At 47.0% G+C, this 21,926-nt stretch overlaps 1 protein-coding gene across 2 annotated transcripts in view; it reads left to right on the top strand.

Annotated features, from left to right (window-relative positions):
• The window catches only part of garnl3 (GTPase activating Rap/RanGAP domain like 3), a 299,663-nt gene that overhangs the window by 181,391 nt on the left and 96,346 nt on the right, over positions 1 to 21,926 (top strand). For both annotated transcript variants that reach the window (XM_078426017.1, XM_078426018.1), the window contains 4 exons: positions 848 to 951; positions 15,236 to 15,344; positions 17,191 to 17,236; positions 20,723 to 20,829. In XM_078426017.1, coding sequence (XP_078282143.1) covers positions 848 to 951; positions 15,236 to 15,344; positions 17,191 to 17,236; positions 20,723 to 20,829 — 366 coding nt within the window. The remainder of the gene's footprint in view (positions 1 to 847; positions 952 to 15,235; positions 15,345 to 17,190; positions 17,237 to 20,722; positions 20,830 to 21,926) is intronic.

Genomic DNA, 21,926 nt, shown 5'->3' on the forward strand with positions numbered 1-21,926 from the left:
CGCGGACACACATACACACTCACACAGACATACACACACACATACATACACTCACACAGACACACATACACGTTCTAAGACATACACATACATACACGCATACACATGTGCACAGCCATATACACACATACACACACACACACGCATGCACAGACATACACACACACACACATGCACAGACATACACACACATACACATGTGCACATACATGCACACAGACACACATGTGCACATGCATACACACATGCATAAATACACACAGACATACACACACACATACATACACTCACACAGACACACATACACGTTCTAAGACATACACTTACATGCATACACGCATACACATGTGCACAGCCATATACACACATACACACACACACGCATGCACAGACATACACACACACACATGCACAGACATACACACACATACACATGTGCACATACATGCACACAGGCACACATGTGCACATGCATACACACAGGCATAAATACACACATACATACACACACACATACATACACACAGATATACACACAGACACACATACATGCACAGACATACACACACATACATACATACACACACACATACCTATACACACAGGCAGACACTTGCACACACATACACACACAGGCAGACACACGCACGCACACACACACACACTCACAAAGCATACATTAATATACTCTCGCACTCACTCTCTCACGTATACACTCTCACACACCCCGACTCACACTGATGAGAGTGTGGCCCTGCCCTGCCCTGCCCTGCCCTGCCCTGCCCGCTGCAGTGCCGGCGCTGACACCTGGTGCTTTACATGAAGCCAGCTCTCTCTGTGTTCACAGATGACACCACGGGAATCCATTCCATCTACACGGTGTACCAGGGCCATGAGATCATGTTCCACGTCTCCACCATGCTGCCGTACTCCAAAGAAAACAAGCAGCAGGTGAGGGCTTGCTCGTGATGTCACAAGGTGGGCGGGGGTGGTACCCACCGGCGGGGCAGAAGGGCACCGCCCTGGGGCCGACGTTGGCAGACTCTGTGTAAGCGTGGGCTGACGGGTACAGGACGGGGTCCCAGTCTGCCCCCTTACCCCTCCCCCCTCACCCTTCCCCCCCCCCCCCCCCCACCCCCCAGGCACCGACACTGGGGCCGACATTGCCCAACACCACGTGAAATGGCATAGCGGGGAGCAGCCATTACACCCCAGGGAATGGAGGAAGGCTCGGGGACGGGGAGCCCAGCAACGCTGCCACGGTCCACCAGGGGTGCTGTGCCCCATTCCCCACTGTTACTCCCCCATTCCCCACTGTTACTCCCCCATTCCCCACTGTTACTCCCCATTCCACATTGTTACTCCCCATTCCACACTGTTACTCCCCCATTCCCCACTGTTACTCCCCCATTCCCCACTGTTACTCCCCATTCCACACTGTTACTCCCCCATTCCCCACTGTTACTCCCGCATTCCCCACTGTTACTCCCCCATTCCCTACTGTTACTCTCCCATTCCCCACTGTTACTCCCCCATTCCCCACTGTTACTCCCCATTCCCCACTGTTACTCCCCATTCCACAATGTTACTCCCCCATTCCCCACTGTTACTCCCCCATTCCCCACTGTTACTCCCCCATTCCCTACTGTTACTCTCCCATACCCCACTGTTACTCCCCATTCCCCACTTACTCCCCCATTCCCCACCGTTACTCCCCCATTCCCCACCGTTACTCCCCCATTCCCCACTTACTACCCCATTCCCCACTGTTACTCCCGCATTCCCTACTGTTACTCCCCCATTCCCCACCGTTACTCTCCCATTCCCCACCGTTACTCCCCCATTCCCCACCGTTACTCCCCCATTCCCCACCGTTACTCCCCCATTCCCCACTTACTACCCCATTCCCCACTGTTACTCCCCCATTCCCCACCGTTACTCCCCCATTCCCCACTTACTACCCCATTCCCCACCGTTACTCTCCCATTCCCCACCGTTACTCCCCCATTCCCCACTGTTACTCCCGCATTCCTTACTGTTACTCCCCCATTCCCCACCGTTACTCTCCCATTCCCCACCGTTACTCCCCCATTCCCCACTGTTACTCCCGCATTCCCTACTGTTACTCCCCCATTCCCTACTGTTACTCTCCCATTCCCCACTGTTACTCCCCCATTCCCCACCGTTACTCCCCCATTCCCCACCGTTACTCCCCCATTCCCCACTTAATCCCCCATTCCCTACTGTTACTCCCCCATTCCCCACTGTTACTCCCCCATTCCCCACTGTTACTCCCCCATTCCCCTCTGTTACTCCCCCATTCCCCACTGTTACTCCCCCATTCCACACTATTACTCCCCCATTACACAGAGGGACTGTTGCCCCATTCCCCTCTGTTACTCCCCCATTCCCCACTGTTACTCCCCCATTCCCCATTGTTACTCCCCCATTCCACACTGTTACTCCCCCCATTCCACACTATTACTCCCCCATTACACAGAGGGACTGTTGCCCCATTCCCCTCTGTTACTCCCCCTTTCCCCAGTAGATACAGAGGGCACAATATAGTTCTCAGCATTGTAGCGCACCAGTTCCATTAAAAATGTCCACTGTCCGCAATAGGGTAGAGGTGAATCGGACAGTACCCTGGCTTATAAGTTCATAAGTTCTAGGAGCAGAATTAGGCCTTGGAGCTGTGCATTTGCACATGTTTTAAGTTATTGCGAGCTATATTCTGCACTCTGTATCTTCCCATTTGCCTACCTATTGAACTGATTGTATCTACGTGTGGTATTATCTGATCTGATCAAAGGACTTTCAAAAGACTCTTGGACAGATCTTTGGATAGGATAGACATAAAATGCTGGAGTAACTCAGCGGCACAGGCAGCATCTCTGGAGAGAAGGCACGGGTGATGTTTTGGGTCAAGACACTTCTTCAGACTGACGTCGGGGGAGAGGGAGATACAGGGATAAGGAAGTGTAAGGTGTGAAAACGAGACAAAGGGGATGGAGATCAAGGAAAATGTGGAATAGATCATTGTTAGCTGGGAGAAGGTAACAGCAAAGCAAACAGAGATAAAATGTAGTCAGAGTCAGACTGGCCGGAAAACTGTGAAGGGGGAGGGATGGAGAGAGGGGGAAAGCAAGGGTTACTTGAAGTTAGAGAAGTCAATATTCATACAGCTGGGGTGTAAGCTGCCCAAGCAAAATATGAGGTGTTGTTCCTCCATTTTGCACTCACTCTGGATAGGAAGAGTGTCGAGGGATACGAGCCAAATGCAAGCAAATGGGACAAGCCCAGAATGCCAACTTGGTCAACATGGACAAGGGGGCTGAAAGGCTGTATAGTTCTGTCTGCCTGGAAAGGATGCAGAGAAGATTGATGAGTATGTTGCCAGGACTCGGGGTTGAGCTATTGGGAGAGGTTGAGCAGGCTGGGGCTTTATTCCTTGGAGTGCAGGAGAATGAGGGGTGATCTTTTAGACGTGTACAAAATCAAGAGAGGAATGGATCTCTTGCCCAGAGGGGAATCGTGAACCAGAAGACCCAAGTTTAAGGTGAGGGGGGAAAGATTTAATAGGAACCTGAAGGATAACATTTTCACACAAAGGGTGGTGGGTGCATGGAACGAGCTGTTGTCAGAGGCAGTTGAGGCAGGGACTATCGCAACGTTTCAGAAACATTTCAACAGGTACATGGATAGGACAGGTTTAGAGGGATATGGGCCAAACACAGGCAGGTGGGACTAGCGTAGATGGGGCATGTTGCTCGGTGTGGGCAAGTTGGGCCGAAGAGCCTGTTTCCACGCTGTATCACTCTATGTGTGGGAAGGAACTGCAGATGCTGGTTTACACTGAAGATAGACACAAAATGGCGGGACTGTCGTATGTTGAAAGGCTGGAGCGATTGGGCTTGTATACACTGGAATTTAGAAGGATGAGGGGGGATCTTATTGAAACATATAAGATAATTAGGGGATTGGACACATTAGAGGCAGGAAACATGTTCCCAATGTTGGGGGAGTCCAGAACCAGGGGCCACAGTTTAAGAATAAGGGGTAGGCCATTTAGAACGGAGATGAGGAAGAACTTTTTCAGTCAGAGAGTGGTGAAGGTGTGGAATTCTCTGCCTCAGAAGGCAGTGGAGGCCAGTTCGTTGGATGCTTTCAAGAGAGAGCTGGATAGAGCTCTTAAGGATAGCGAAGTGAGGGGGTATGGGGAGAAGGCAGGAACGGGGTACTGATTGAGAGTGATCAGCCATGATCGCATTGAATGGCGGTGCTGGCTCGAAGGGCTGATTGGCCTACTCCTGCACCTATTGTCTATTGTCTACAAAATGCTAGAGTAACTCAGCGGGACAGGCAGCATCTCTGGAGAGAAGGAACGGGTGACGTTTCGGGTCGAGACCCTTCTTCAGACTCAATGACTCTAGGTCTTTAGGAGGCACCAGCCAAGGTTCCAAAGAAGGGTCCCGATCTGAAACATTGCTTCTCCGTGCTCTCCAGAGGTGCTTCTGAACCTGCTGAGTAACTCCGGCACTTTGTGTTTGTAGTTTGAGAAAGAATTCTGAGGTGGTTTCCCAGAAAGTCCTCCTTCAGTTACATTGAGTGCTAGGAAATAAACCCAATCAACTCAGTCCTTTAATTTGTTTCCCTTTGTGCCGTTTGCCACGTTAAAACAATTATGGTCCCTCGGCTTCCTGTGGCAAGCCTTTACCAGCTCATTACGCTCAGCAATACAATAGCAATGTGTTCTCTGTAAACTGTAAAGACCTGGGTCGCGGGAGAGAGGAGAGAGGACGAGGGGGTGAGTTTTGCTGAAATGAGATAAGGCGTAGGCTGTTTCTATTTATATTGTTCAATTCACAAATTAGGCAAATATGATAACAAAGAAAAGAACGGTATCTGAAGGTTCAAATTAAGTCTGATAATTGTGTAGCTGTTTAGTCCTCCACTAATTGCATTGCACTTTTTAACAACTGGCAGTGTTGTTATGCGAGCTGTGTGTTGGCAAGTTATTCCTGCCGTCATTATCACCACTTGGATCATTAAGGGTTTGCCGTGAAAGACGTCTGACTCCTCGTTGGAGTGGGAGCTGGTGAGCAGATGAATGGGGGGTCTGTGAACCGGCGAGTCTGAAGGACCGTCCATCTTCCGTTTCTGTGCTCACATGGACTTCAGATCAGGCCGTGGCTAATTGTCCCTGCTCTCCCACTGAGGCACTGTGCTTTTAGTGAAGCAGTCAATTAAATCACATCACGCTACATAGGGCGGCACGGTGGCGCAGGGGTAGAGTTGCTGCCTCGCTGTGCCAGAGACCCGGGTCCGATCCTGACCTCGGGTGCTGCCTGTACGGAGTTTGCACGTTCTCTCCGTGACCGTGTGGATTTTCCCTGGGTGCTCCAGTTTCCTCCCACACTCTACACACGTACAGGTTTGTAAGTTAATTGGCTTTGGTACAAATTGTAAATTGTCCCTAGTGTGTAGGATAGAGTCAGCGTGCGGGGATCGCTGGACAGCATGGACTCCTTGGGCCAAAAGGCCTGTTTCCACGCTGCATCCTTGAGTCTTAGTTTAGTGATGCAGCGTGGAAATAGACCCTTCGGCCCACCGAAACCTCGCCGACCAGCGATCTCCGTACACTAGCACTATCCTGCACACACTAGGGTCAATTTACAATTATACCAAGCTAATTCACCTACAAATCTGTACGTCTTTGGAGTGTTCTGGCAAACTGGAGATCCCGGAAAACATACGAATGGGTCACGGGGAGAACGTGCAAACTCCATACAGACAGCACCCGTGGTCAGGATGGAACCCGGGTCTCTGGCGCTGTGAGGCAGCAACTCTACTACTGCACCACCGTGCTGCCCATCTCTAAACTAAAGTAAATTAAACTATCCGTTGTCAGCTATTGGGTTAGAGATGGGGCAGAGAGCACTAGCATATCTCTTTCAACCACACAGATAGCACCTGTAGTCGGGATCGAACCCGGGTCTCTGGCGCTGCAAGCAACTCTACCACTGCACCACCATCCAATTGTTTCCCAGTTTAAAAAAAAACATAGCAGGAGGCAAACCACCTTTGTGTGTGTCTGTGCTAAGTGTAGAGTGTGGCACATGGCTGGGAAACCTTTAGAGGGATTTTGGCCAAACGTGCAGATTGGACTAGTGTAGATGAGACATCTTGGACAGCATGGGCAAGTTGGGCAGAAGGGTGTGTTTCCGTGCCCCATGATTCTATGACTGTAAATGTGCACAAATAAATACTAGTCTTCCGCTAACATGTTCTGTTTTTTTCAAACTACAAACAATGCTGGAGGATCCGAGCAGACTTGTGTTGTTTTCTCTGGAGCGTCAGAGGTTGAAGGGCAGTCCTGATAGAAGGTTATGAAACTGTGAGGCACAGACAGGGTCGACAGTCAGAACCTTTTTCTCAGGGTGGGAATGTCAAGGACTAGAAGGCTTAGCTTTAAGGTGAGAGGATGAAACATGAAAGTAGAGGCAAGTATTATACACGGAGGGCAGTGAGTGCCTGGAACAGTGTGGTGGTGGAGGCAGATACGATAGTGGTGTTTGGGAGGCCTTTGGATAGGCACATGGATATGAGGGGAAGGGGGGATATGGATCATGTGCAGGCAGAGGAGATTGGTTTAATTTGACATCATGTTCAGCACGGACATTGTGGGCTGAAGGGCCTGTTCCTGTGCTGTACTGTTCCATGTTGACCTCTATGGGTCAGGCAGCATCTTTGGTAGGAAATGGCCAGATGACATTTCCAGTCGGGACTTTCCTTCAGATTGATGGAATAGAGGGAACACTGTCCATCCATGTCCTCCATGGAGTCAGGGTAGCTCAGTGGCATAGCAGTAGAGCTGTGACCTCACAGCGCCAGAGAGCTGTGACCTCACAGCACCAGAGAGCTGTGACCTCACAGCGCCAGAGAGCTGTGACCTCACTAGCTTCAATCCTGACTTTGGATGCTGAGTGTATGGAGTTTCTACGTTCTCCCTGTGACCACGTGGGTTTTCTCCGGGTGCCCCGATTCCTACCCACACTGCAAAGACGTGCAGGTTTATAGGTTAATTGGCTTTGGTAAAATTGTAAATTGTCATAAGGTCATAAATGATAGGATCAGAATGAGGCCATTCAGCCCAACAAGTCTGCTTCACCAACACACCCAGACATTCACGGCTATAACACTAAACATACAATTAACAAAATTTCCTTATATGCGGATGATGTGCTATTATACATCACAAACCCTGAAATTAGCATTCCGAATTTATTAAATCTCATAACTCAATTTGGCTCATTCTCCGGATATAGAATTAATTGGTACAAAAGCGAAATCATGCCAATTACGGAACAAAATCCGGCTATACTTCAACAATTCCCTTTTAAAATTGCCTATGAAAAGTTCAAATACCTTGGAATCTACGTGACTAGGAAATATACTTCTTTATTTAAATCAAATTTCCCTTCTTTAGTTACTAAATTACATAGAAATATCCAATTTTGGAAAACACTCCCCATTTCACTAGCTGGTTGAATTAATGCTATAAAGATGATCTGCCTCCCACAGCTATCCCGATACACCTTCCAAAAAAATTTTTCAAAAAAATTGATTCAATTATTACTAATTTTATTTGGGATTATAAGACCCATAGAGTAAATAAAAGACATTTATGCAAGTCTAAAACTAATGGAGGATTCGCTTTACCAAACTTCCTATTTTATTACTGGGCGGTTAATATTAAAAATATAACCTTCTGGCTGGACGACATTGATCGGCAACCAGATTGGTTAAAGTTGGAGAAGGAGGATTGCTTACCATTTGACATTGGTGCGATCTTATTCGCCCCAATAACTTTGAATAAAAAAACATATGGAGGAAATCCGATTATACATAGTGTTATCCGTATTTGGAAACAATTAAAACTCACTTTAAAATTGAGTAATTTATCTTTCTTCCTACCCATTGCAAATAACCCTTCTTTCAAACCGTCTGTCTCAGATAGAGGATTCATTCAATGGAAAAGTTATGGAATTAAAATGGTGGGAGACCTCTATCATAAGGGAACTTTTCTCTCTTTTCAGGAATTACAACAGAAGTATGGTTTACATGCTAATAATTTTTTTAGATATTTACAACTCAGAGATTATGTAAAATCACATACGCAAGAATATAGATTTAGAGGCCCAGGAATTCTTGATGAATGCTTGAACCGTCACTACAATACAAATAAATTAATATCTTATATTTATAATACTCTTTTAGATACCGACATTCCGTCATCAGAATCATATAGACGAGCATGGGAGGACGAATTGGCTCAACCCATAACGCAAGACATATGGGACGAAAGTTTACAACACATACATCAATGCTCGTTAAACACTAGACACTTATTAATACAATTTAAAATATTACACAGGCTACATTATTCGAAGACAAAATTAAACAGGATCTTCTCAAGTATCTCTCCTATTTGTGATAAATGTCAATTTCAAGAAGCCAATTTAACTCACACTTTTGTGACTTGTACAAACATGCAAAATTTTTGGATCGATATTTTAAAAATCATTTCTAAAGTTATCGATAACCAACTGGATTTAGAACCAAAATTAATAATTTTAGGATTATCAGAACACATTACAAACTTTACGTTAAGTCAGAGATGCTTTCTTGACTACAGTTTAATAACTGCGAAAAAATTAATACTTAAATTTTGGAAAAAAACAGTAACCCCCACAATTAAAATGTGGATTACGGAAATGACCGAGACCTTGCATTTGGAAAAAATAAGGTTTGCCTTAATTGACAAACCAGATCTATTTTTTTAAAATATGGTCTCCATTTATTGAATTTTTAAAAAAGTAAATGGGTTTGTCACAAAACTAAAATTTAAAACTAAAGTTAAAACTTGAGTTTAGGGTTGGATGTACAACTATACTCACTAACTCCCGGATCGATCCCCATAATCTTTATGTTTGTAATTCTCTTTTTTCTTTGCTCTCTCTCTATTAGTTTATAGTCTTTTTTTCCAGCCTCTTTTCATCTTTATTTTTTCTTTAAAAATTTAAAAATTGAAGCTATAACCAGTTTGTCGTTTATTATTATTTGTACATTTGCTTTAAAAAATTAATTTTTTTAAAGTCTGCTTCACCATTCAATCTTGGCTGATCTATCTCTCCCTCCTAACCCCATTCTCCTGCCTTTTCCCCATAACCCCTGACACCCGTACTAATCAAGAATCTATCTATCTCTGCTTTAAAAATATCCACTGACGGCCTCCACAGCCTTCTGTGGCAAAGAATTCCACAGATTCTGACTAAAGAAATTCCTTCTCATCTCCTTCCTAAAGGAACGTCCTTTAATTCTGAGGCTGTGACCTCTAGCCCTAGTCTCTCCCACTAGTGGAAACATCCTCTCCACATCCAGTCTATCCAAGCCTTTCAATGTTTTTGGTATGTTTCAATGAGGTCCCCCACTCATTCTTCTAACCCCCAGTGAGTACAGGCCCAGCGACTTCAAACGCTCATCATAAGTTAACCCACTCATTCCCGGGATCATTCCTAACCTCCTGTGCTGTCCATGTGGAGTTTAATACCACTTCCACTGCCATTGCCAGTGGTTCAATGCCACTATCATGTCTTCCACCTTCACCATCACCCCTGGCAGCACGTTCCATGCACTCACCACCCTCTGTGTAAAACAAACATGCCCCACACACCTCCTTTACTTGAGAATCAATCCCATGGGATATTTTATCAGATGCCGTGAATTTAATATTTGACCCGAGGCTTTCCAACTGAAAGGTTGATGATTGATTGTAGTGCTTTTCTCGGGCATCTTTTTGTTAAATTCCAAAGCTTTGAAAAGTATCCCATTTCAAATAACCGGGCGGAATCGAGCAACTGGACACATCAACACATCAACACAAGAGGGGAAAGTTTGTTCTGTTTCCAAGGAGAGCACTTTTGGAAACCGATTTTCACCGTCAAACACTCACATAATTAATCATAGACTAATTAGTTGACAAATCTGTACGTTTGACTGGTAGACGCAAAATGCTGGAGTAACTCAGCTGGCAGGCAGCATCTCTGGAGAGAAGGAATGGGTGACGTTTTGGGTCGAGACCCTTATTCTGGCTCATTTGATTGCATTTGAGTAGTGCAGGTGTCAGGGGTTATGGGGAGAAGGCAGGAGAATGGGGTTGAGAGGGAAAGATAGATCAGCCATGATTGAATGGCGGAGTGGACTTGATGGGCCGAATGGCCTAATTCTGCTCCTATCACTTATAAACTAAAAACTGGATGTTGAAATTTCTTAATGCATCATCGGTTTGTTCATTTATATTTATTTCCAACACGTTACTTCAAAATCGTATCTTGACAAATTGTTCTTAAGGCACCAGACCACTATTTGATCCATTAGAGTTCTGTATCCAAGACATCAACTGAATCTTCTTTTGAAGAAGGGTCCCGACCTGAAACACCATCTGTCCACTCCCTCCACAGATGCTGCCTGACCCGCTGAGTTCCTTCAGCACTTTGTGTTTTGCTCAGGATTCCAGCGTCTGCAGTTTCTCTGAACTTTTTCAAAGGCTGGGGGGCTGGAAATTTACTCTCCTTGGGGTATTGTATTCTATTCTTAAGTTTAGAAATAGGGCATGGAAACATGGAGTTTGGGATGTGGCAGGAAACCGGAGCACCCGGAGGAAACCCAGGTGAGGGTGCAAACTCCACACAGACAGCACCCGAGGTCAGAATCGAACTCGGGTCTCTGGCGCTGTGAGGCAGCAGCTCCCCCAACTGTGCCACAGCGCTGCCCTTCATTGAAATGAACGGACTGGGTTTTCGAGGTGTAGTGTAGGCAGGTGTGAGGGGTTGTGGGGAGAAGACAGGAGAATGGGGTTAAGAGGAAGAGATAGATCAGCCATGATTGAATGGCGGAGTGGACTTGATGGGCCGAATGGCCTAATTCTGCTCCTTTTAACTTGTGAACGAGAACTTAATGCTGCAGTGTGGAATATTTAACTTTATCAACCAAGGATAAATTTCCGAGCATTCGTCGATTCTTTTGGTCATAGTTTTATTTTCTTTCCCATAAGAGTTGTTCCCACCTGTCGTTCTCTGCAGCTATTCGTCCACACGCTGCCCCACTTGTTCAGGGCCTCTTCTCATCTGACCCTCTGCCCCCCTGCCCTCAGTTGTCAGTACCTGTTATTTTCCCCCTCATTATATTTGCCTGCAAACTGACAGAGTCAGTGCCAGCCAGCGTCTACAGTATGTATCTACCGAAAATAGTAGGCAGCTTTGCTTCTCAGCGGTAGCGATCTCCGGTTAGGTCATTAGGCTTCTAACCATGCTGCAGAATTTGTAAAGCCAGGTGATATTTCTGCTCTGCAGAATGTCTTTGCAGTCAGTTATTTTCAGTACATTTTCAATCAAAAATGTACTCCCTTTGTTCAAGTTCCTGACATTTGAAACACTGGCTGAACCTTTTTATGACACCGAAACATTCTGTTTACCGAGAAATAACTTTTTGTGTTTAGTTTAGTTTAGAGATACTGGGTGGAAACAGGCCCTTCGGCCCACCGAGTCCGCGCCGACCAGTGATCCCTGCACACTAACGCTGCCCTACACATACTAGGGACAATTTACAATTTTACCAAGATTTGGAGTGTGGGGGGAAAGCAGGGCTCCTGGGGAAAACGCACGCCGGTCACGGGGAGAATGTACAAACTCCGTACAGACAGCGCCCATAGACGGGATCGAACCCGGGTCTCTAACACTATCCGACACGCTAGGGACAATTCACAATTTTACCGAAGCCAATTAGCCTGCAAACCTGTGTGTATTTGGAGTGTGGGCGGAAACCGGAGCACTCGGAGAAAACCCACGCAGTCCCAGGGAGAACGTACAAACTTGGTACAAACAGCACCTGTGGTCGGGATCAAACCCAGGTCTCTGTCGCTGTAAGGGAGCTGCTCTACTGCCGGGTCGCCCTGCCGCGGTGAACCTCTACTAAATTAAACTAAACCTCTTGTGTTGTTTTAGTAAAAGAAGCCGTTGCCTTCTGGATAGGAGAGGTGCAAGGAACTGCAGGTGCAGGTTGACAAAAAGAGACGCAAAGTTGTTGGAGTAACCCAACCCAGCGCCTCAGGCAGCATCTGTGGAGAACAAAGTCCCGTGCCAAAACATCACCCATCCACTTTCTCCAGAAATGCTGCCTCACCTGCTGAATTCCTCGGCCGTTGCCTCACAGCGCCAGAGACCTGGGTACAATCCTGACCTCGGGTGCTGTCATGCATGTTCTCCCTGTGACTGCGTGGCTTTCCTCCAGTTTTCCCCCACATTCTAAAGGCGTGCGGGTGTGTAGGACAGTTGGCCCCTGTAAATTGCCCCTGGAGGGTAGGGAGTGGGGGTAACACGGAACTAGTGTGAACGGGTGATCAATGATCGGCAATGACTCGGTGGGCCCAAGAGCCTGTTTTCATGCTGTATCTTTCAATCACTCAAACAGTTAGGCAGCATCTCAGGAGAGAAGGAATGGGTGACGTTTTGGGAGTCTGAAGAAGGGTCTCGACCCGAAACGTCACCCATTCCTTCTCTCCCGAGATGCTGCCTGACCTGCTGAGTTACTCCAGCATTTTGTGAATAAATACCTTTGATTTGTACCAGCATCTGCAGTTATTTTCTTACACTAATCAAAAAGTTAGAATCAGCGACAATGAAGTTTGAGATTTTAACATTAACATTCCCAACCACGGATACATTTCCATGCATTTATCATTTCTCTTGGTTATAGTTTGGTTTTCTTTCCCATTGGAATCTCTCATCTGTATTTCATCTGAACTATGGAGAAACATCAGAAAACTCCTCTGACTGGCAATTATCCATCAGGGTAACGTTTACCATCCTCACCCAGACTCTGTAACCTCATGCCTTCAGCAAGTGGCCCAGGAAGACATTGTATTATCAATGCCTTCTGTTCTTGACACACCCACAATGACAATACCCAACACAGGGCATCACAGTGGCACAGCGGTAGAGTTGCTGCCTCACAGTGACAGGTTCGATCCTGACTACGGGTGCTACCACTAGGGAGTTTGTACCAAAGATACTAGAGGAGCAAGATGAACCAATCCGTTGAAATCGCCTGTACTGAAGTGTAGTACGCAAAGGAGCGTAACGTCCGCCATTTTAGTAAGCAAAACCCGCCGTTCGCTCTGCCTCTCGCAGTGTAATCAGTGTTTTGGGGGAACAGTATGTGTGATGATACCATTAAAATGCAGAATATATCTCATCTATCACTTCACAGATTTTTGTTATTTTTCTTTTTAAATGTTTCTGCCTACTAAAATGGCGCCGTGACGTACTACGGTTTTTAGGGTTGAGTGGTCTATCTTTCTCTGCTCCAATATCTTTGCTTCGTATGTTCGCTGCGTGGGTTTTCTCCGGGTGCTCCGGTTTCCTCCCAGATTCCAAAGACGTGCAGGTCTGTAGGTTAATTTGCTTCTATAAATTGTAACCTGACCCTGGTGTGTCGGACAGTGGTAGTGTACGGGGGATGGCTGGTCAGCATGGACTCGGTGGGCTGATGGGCCTATTTCCGTGCTGTGTCTCCAAACCAAACTAAACTAAAACACAGTGTGCAGTCATTGACGATTTATATCCTCGAACAAAGTTGGGTGAATTGTGTAGGAAGGAACTGCAGATGCTGGTTTACACCGAAGATAGACTCATAAAGCTGGAGTAACTCAGAGGGACATAGAGTCACAGAGTGATACAGTGTGGAAACGGCCCACTTGCCCACACTGACCAACATGTCCCAGCTACACTAGTCCAATTGCCGGCATTTGGCCCATATCCCTCCAAACCGGTCCTATCCATGGCAGCATCAAGGATAGGGCAGGGTCAGACAGCATCTCTGGAGAAAGGGGATGTTTCGGCTTGAGTCCCTTCTTCAGACTGAGAGTCAGGGGAGGGGGAAACAAGAGATATGGGCAGGTGCATAGAACAAATTAATGAAATGTATGCAAAAGAAGAAATTAAAGTGAGCAACGATGATCACGGAAAGGTGGGGCTCACAATGGTTCATTGTTGGCTGTGGAGAAGGTGATACAAACAGTGAAACTCAGCAAGGCGTCAGTGAAACTAATATGATGGCTAAGGTGGGGCAGGGATGGAGAGAGATGGGATGCAAGGCTTACTTGAGGAGAAATCAATATCTATCCTGCTAGGTTGTAAGCTGCCCAAGCAAAATATGAGGCGCTGTTCCTCCAATTTGGTAATGGTTCTAACCTTTTCTTTCACAAGTAAGATGATGGGGTATTCAGTGAGAAGGGTAAATTTTGTTTAGTTTTAGTTTAGAGATGCAGCACGGAAGCAGGCCCTTCGGCCCACCGAGTCCGTACTGACCAGTGATCCCCGCACACTAACACTATCCTACACACACTAGGGACAATTTACATTTTACCCAGCCAATGAACCTCCAACCCTGTACGTCTTTGGAGTGTGGGAGGAAACTGGAGATGCCAGGAAAAACCACGCAGGTCACGGGAAGAACGTACAAACTCCGTGCAGACAGCATCCATGGTTAGGCTTGGATCCATGTCTCTGGCACTGTAAGGCAGTGATCTACCGATGTGCCACCGTGCTGCCCCTATATATAGAGGTCTTTAACACGGGGGTAGGCCATTTAGAACGGAGATGAGGAAGAACTTTTTCACTCAGAGAGTTGTGAAGCTGTGGGATTCTCTGCCTCAGAAGGCAGTGGAGGCCAATCTCTGGATGCTTTCAAGAGAGAGTTAGATAGAGCTCTTAAGGATAGCGGAGTCATGGGGTATGGGGAGAAGGCAGGAACGGGGTACTGATTGTGAATGATCAGCCATGATCACGGTGAATGGCGGTGCTGGCTCGAAGGGCCGAATGGCCTCCTCCTGCACCTAATGCCTATTGTCTATTTCATTCGTGGACTGCTGAGCCATGCCTATAGGGTACGTGTGTGAAAGTGCTGGTTTAAACCAAAGATAGACACAAAATGCTGGAGCGACTCAGCGGGACAGGCAGCATCTCTGGAGAGAAGGAATGGGTGACGTTTTGGGTCAAGACCAGGGTCCCATTCCTTCTCTCCAGAGATGCTGCCTGTCCCGCTGAGTTATTCCAGCATTGTGTGTGTATAATTGCCTGTAGAGTGACGTCAGTTCTGACTCTTTGCTTTTCAGGTGGAGCGGAAGCGGCACATCGGGAACGACATTGTAACCATAGTATTCCAAGAGGGAGAGGATTCGTCGCCATCCTTCAAACCTTCTATGATCCGCTCACACTTCACACGTATCCTCTTCTCCTGTACACGCGTCACGGTCACTAGCCTTTAGCCTGACCACCTGTGCTTGGTTTAAGACTGCCTGCATTCTCTCTTCAGCACCCTCCACTAACTCAATAGCTCTCGCCAATGGAGAAAACATTCTTAGTTTAGTTTAGTTTAATGATACAGCGCGCAAACAGGCCCATCGGCCCACCGAGTCCGCGCCGACCAGCGATCCCCGCACACTAACGCTGCCCTACATACACTAGGAACAATTTACAATTTTACCAAGATGATTAGCCTACAAACCTGCACGTCTTTGGAGTGTGGGAGGAAAGCGGAGTTCCTGGGGAAAACGCACGCCGGTCACGGGGAGAACGTACAAACACCGTACAGACAGCGCCCATAGTCGGGATCGAACCCGGGTCTCTGGCGCTGTAAGGCAGCGACTCTACCGCTGTGCCACCGTGCCACCCTTCCACCGTGCACCACTCTTAACCCTGATGCCTTCCACAAAGTCTTGCCCCTGGTCTTGCCTTGCTCCAATGCTGGGCTCAGGAGCAACATGGCTGAAGATCAGGGCCAGATTCAAATCACTTAATCTGCTCCCTCAGGTACGTCTATTAATTCAGAGGCTGTGCCTTCTGGTCCTAGACCCCACCCCCACTAGTGGAAGCATCCTCTCCACATCCACTCTACCCAGGCCTTTCACGACTCGGGAAGTTTCAATGAGGTCCCTCCTCACCCTTCTAAACTCCAGCGAGTACAGGCCCAGTGTTGTCAAACGCTCATCATATGTTAACCCACTCATTCCTGGGATCACTCTCGTTAACCCCCTCTGGACTTTAACTTATTTTACCATCTTTACAGGACCTTTAGTAGGTCTTAATATCATTTGTGTTTTGTATTTTGTTTTTCTATTTGGGGAAGTCACACAGCAATGATTTATTCCCCTATTAGATTCGGCGACCAAGTAAAAATAACACTGCATAATGTATCAGATTTTAAGCTCGTCCTGAATTAATTTCAGCGTTATGTTGTGAATTGTCAGTGGAAAAAAATATGATTGAGATGTAAAAAATTCATTAGCACATAAATATTCCGTGAAACGAATATCTTGAGCTAAAAATTTAGTGTGGAGGTTTTAGTTTTTTAGAGATATAAGCACAGAAACCGGCCCTTCGGCCCTCCGATTCCACGTCGACCATCGATCACCCGTTCATACCTGTTGTATGTTATCCCACTCTCTCATCCACTCCCCACACATTAGGGGCAATTTACAGAGGAACAATTGACCTACTAACCACGTCTTTGGAGTGTAGGGGAAAACCAGAGCACCCGGAGTAAACCCGGTCATAGGGGGAACATGCAAACTCCACACAGACAGCACCCAAGGTCAGATTGAACCCGGGTGTCTAGCACTGTGAGGCAGCAGCTCTACCAGCTGAGCCAACATGCTGGTATTTTGTCAGTTTTGATTAAATAATCAATGTTTAGCATCAAACTTAAATGTATAGGAAGGAACTGCAGATGTTGGTTTACACTGAATATGGACACAAAATGCTGGAGTAACTCAGCGGGAAAGGCAGCCGGACTAGGGAGAAGGAATGGGTCGGGACCCGAAACGAAACGTCACCCATTCCTTCTCTCCAGAGATGCTGCCTGACCCGCTGAGTTACTCCAGCATCTTGTGTCCACCTTCAACAAAATTAAATCAAAACAACCTTGAATAAGTGAGTACAAATATTCTTTTGAACAATTGTCTACGATCGTTAAGATGGGACGATGGGAAATGGTTAAGATGGGCATCTGCTTAAAACCACGACTGTATTAATATGAAAACTGTGGATATTTCTTTAGCTTCTGTCACAGATATTTTTGCCTTAGTCCGATATAACAAACAAAATGACAGCTACCGGTAAGTCTTTTATAGAGTTTTGATTTTTTTAATGACTATATTTTTTATTTTTTAAAGAACGAAAGAAGAGAGAGGTGGAAGAGGGAAGGGGGACATTTGTCTTTACTGCGTGTTGGAGTGACAGAGTTACACCTCCCTGTAACTCGATCATAAGCTGTAGGACCAGAATTAGGCCATTCGGCCCATCAACTACTCTGCCATTCAATCATGGCTGATCTATCTTTCCCCCTCTCCTGCCTTCTCCCCAGAACCCCTGACACCCCCCCATACTAATCAAGAATCTATCTATCTCCGCCTCAAAAATATTCGCAGTCTTCTGCAGCAATGAATTCCACAGATTCACCACCCTCTGATTAAAGAAATTCCACCTCATCTCCTTCCTAAGATAACGTCCTTTAATTCTGAAGCTATGACCTCTAGTACTAGACTCTCCCACTGGTGGAAACATCCTCTCCACATCCACTCTATCCAGGCCTTTCACTATTCTGTACGTTTCAATGAGGTCCCCCCTCATTCTTCTAAACCCCAGCGAGTACAGGCCGACAAACGCTCATCATATGTTAGCCCACTCATTCCCGGGATCATTTTCGTAAACCTCCTCTGGACCCTCTCCAGAGCCAGCACACCAGTCCTCAGATATGGGGCCCACAATTGCTCACAATACTCCAAACTTTGGAACCAACGTCCCTCTCCTCTCCTCTCCTCGCCCAGCCATCTTTGTTCACCCTCCTCACCGGCCCTTCCCCTCGAGTCTGATGTCTCCAGCACCACACCTATGGCACTTTGGGAATCCTACCTGAGAGGCTCTATCCTGTCTATCCCTCTCGTAAATGTATACGCTTCTATCAGGGCTCCCCCTCAACCTCTGGCATTCCAGAGAATACACTCCAAGTCTGCCCAACCTCTCCCTGTAGCTAATACCCTCTAACCTGGGCATCATTCTGGTAAACCACCTCCGGACCATTTAAAAAGCATCCACATCCTGCAATGGGGGAGATCAGAATTGTATGTGACACACCAATTGAGGTCTAACCATAGTCCGATAAAACTTCATCATGTCTTCCTAACTCTTGTTTTCACTTCCCGACTCTTTACTCTTGTCACGTATAGGAAGATCTTTTCCGTGTGACTCAATCTTGGTGGCTGTTCTCCCATGGATCTTCATTAGAATGCAGAAACAAATCCCAGGCCCCGGTACACTGAAGCCCTGGCAACGTCCGACCAACTCCCAGCCATAAAGTTCCATTAAAATGTGATGCATTTAGACTTTATACTGTAGAGATTCAGCATGGAAACGGGCCCTTCGCCCCTCCGAGTTCACGCCGACCAGCGATCACCCCGTACACTACCTACACACCAAGGATAATTTATAATTTACAGAAGGCAATCAACCTACAAGCCTGCACGTCTTTGGGATGTGGGAGGAAACCGGAGCACCCGGAGAAAACCCACGCAGTCACGGGATGAACATACAAACTCCACACAGACAGCACCCGTAGTCAGGATCGAACCCGAGTCTGTGGCGCTGTGAGGCAGCAACTCTGCTGCTGCGCCACCGTGCCACCTGAAGATTCTTGGTGTTTTGGTTCAGTTCTCCGATTATTAGTAATGATCCAAAAAATCAGTTCTTGGACAAAACTCCCTTCAAGAGTGGCACGGTGGCGCAGCGGTAGAGTTGCTGCCTTACAGCGCTTACAGCGTCGGAGACCCGGTTTCGAGCCTGACTACGGGTGCTGTCTGTACGGAGTTTGTACGTTCTCCCCATGACCTGCGTGGGTTTTCTTCGAGATCTTCGGTTTCTTCCCACACTCCAAAGTCCTACAGGTTTGTAGGTTAATTGGCTTGGTATGTTTGTAAATTGTCCCTGGTATGTGTAGGATAGTGATAGTGTGCGGGAATCGCTGGTCGGCACGGACTCGGTGGGCTGAAGGGCCTGTTTCCGTGCTGTGCCTCTAAATTAAACTAAGCTAAGCTAAAGAGATCTATCAGCTTTCACTCTCAAAATAACATCCAAAACAAAAATCAAAATCAACAATAAAATCAAAATCAACTCTTGATTTTGTCCTATCCGAAGCCTTCTCACCTGTACCCACCTATCACTTGCCAGGCTTTGTCCTTCCCCTCCTCTCTTCCAGCTTTCTCCCCTTCCTCCCCACAATTAGTCTGAAGAAGGGACCTGACCTGGAACATTATCCATCCATGTTTACCAGAGATGCTGCTTGACCCGCTGAGTTACTCCACCACTTATCTGAGTTATTTCTTCACCAATATTTTCTTCCCTGTAATTATTTCTCTTCTCAAGCCCATATTTTTCACTATGTAGAATCTGGCCATTTGGCCCGTCGAGTGCATGCCGACTCACAGAGGCAGTCCTGTCGATTCCCTTCCCCTACTCCCCTGTAATCTGTCCTTCACACACCCGTCTCCTCCCTCTCAGTCCCCCAAGCACAGAGGCAGGCCCTTTAGCCCACACTAACCTTCTGACATGCATTTTAGGAGGGGGGGGGGACCCACGCGGCACGCGGTCACAGGTGAACGTGCAAACTCCACACAGACAGCAGGTGAGTTCAGGATCGAGCCCGGGTCACCGTGGGGTATCAGCACTAGCTGCTGCACTACTGGTCTTTCCACTAAGACTTTAACTCTTTCAGTCATTTTGCACAGTGGCGCAGCGGTAGAGTTGCTGCCTTACAGCGCCAGAGACCCGGGTTCGATCCCGACTACGGGCGCTGTCTGTATGGAGTTTGTACGTTCTCCCCGTGACCGCGTGGGTTTTCTCCGAGATCTTCAGTTTCCTCCCACACTCCAAAGACGTACAGGTTTGTAGGTTAATTGGCTTGGCGTCATTGTAAATTGTCCCTAATGTGTAGGACAGTGTAAGTGTGCAGGGTGATCGCTGGTCGGCACGGACCCAGTGGGCCAAAGGGCCTGTTTCCGTGCTGTATCTCTGTATCACAGTCGCACTGTGGACTCGGACAGAAGGTTTCTGTCAACGATGTGAAGAGACATGTTTAAAAAGCTAAATGAATGTTAATGTAAACTCTGCAATGTTGGTGTTGCTGCCACTATGGAACCTTATCAGCGGGAAAAATAAGTTTAAAACGCGCAGGATTCTGAGTAGGAAAGAACTGCAGATGCTGGTTTAAATCGAAGGTAGACACAAAATGCTGGAGTTACTCAGCGGGTCAGGCTGTGTACCTGGGGTGTGAGTGTTTGGTCGGTTGTGATCATGTGATAATTGGGCAGTTCAGCCTATGCTGATGTTGGCACTAACATGACCCAGTGCTGACTAAATCTCATTTTATACAGCTGGCAGCTGTGGGAAACCCTTGTTTCTCTTCCTTAATGACAAAGGAAATAGATAAAGTAACACATTTTATAAACGGGGCCTGACACGCCAGTGTTCCAGGAGCTGTGTTGGTAAACTTGGTCAATGGCCGTGTGCTGTGCGATCACTGTTGACGTTTACTCATTTTGGTTTAACAGACTTAAGATATTTTCCGAAGAAAGTGTGCCGCTGTTTGGACCTCCTCTACCTACTCCACCCGTGTTTACAGATCATCACGAGTTCAGGGACTTTGTATTAGTCAAATGTAAGTCCGCCATTGCTGTTTATTCTTGGAATAAACGACCCATTCTGTTCTTTGGGCCAAGACGCCACGGAGGATTGTGAACTAACTTAGAACGCCCTGGTTTAGCACCGATGGGGCGGCACGGTGGCGCAGCGGTAGAGTTGCTGCCTTACAGCACCAGAGACCCGGTTTCAATCTTGACTGAGGGTGCTGTCTGTACAGAGTTTGTACGTTCTCCCCATGACCTGCGTGGGTTTTCTCCAGGTGCTCTGGTTTCCTCCCACACTCCAAAGTCGTGCAGGTTTGTAGGTTAATTGGCTTTGGTAAAAATCGTAAATTGTCCCGAGTGTGTGTAGGATCGTTCTAGTGTGCGGGGATCGCTGGTCGGCGCGGACCCGGTAGGCCGAAGGGCCTGTTTCTGCGCTGTATCTCTGAAAACTAAAAATGTTCGTGATGACTTATTTCATGCAAAGTGTATCTGAAGGTGGGGCAGGTCTGAAGTGTGGCCTGAAACTGGGCCCAGGTGCATCCGTACATCAAGGGGTGGGGGAACCACGGAGAGGGGTGCGGGGAGGAGAGGGCCTGGCGAGAACAGGTGAGTGTTAAATAAATTAAATGGTTATACCTTTGTTCAGCTCCCAGCTCTGCGATAGGACCTTTATCAGAAGGTCCCCTTTACACATGCACCTTCAAAAGCATACTGTTGGGTTGAATCACAGCTTGGTTTGGGAACAACAACACTTTTGATTTGATTCTTAATTTTTATTTTTATTTTATTCTTGACTTTTTCTAATCTGCCAGTATTTGACTTTTTCCTTAACTTCCCTGGGAATTGTAAAGTGATTTATTAGGAACCTGAGGGGTAACATTTTTGCACAAAAGTGTGGTGGGTGTACGGGACGAGCTGCCGGATGAGGCAGGTGCTATTGCAACGTTCAAGAAACACCTGGACAGGTACATGGATTGGACAGGTTTAGAGGAGTATGGGCCAAATGCAGGCAAGTGGGACCAGTGTAGATGGGACATGTTGTTTGGTGTGGGCAAGTTGGGCCAAAGGGCCTGTTTCCAATCTGTATGACTCTATGACCTGGCATCCTTGCTAAATCTGTTTTATATGT

This window comes from Rhinoraja longicauda, chromosome 31 (genome assembly GCF_053455715.1).
Source record: "Rhinoraja longicauda isolate Sanriku21f chromosome 31, sRhiLon1.1, whole genome shotgun sequence".
NCBI lineage: Eukaryota > Metazoa > Chordata > Chondrichthyes > Rajiformes > Arhynchobatidae > Rhinoraja > Rhinoraja longicauda.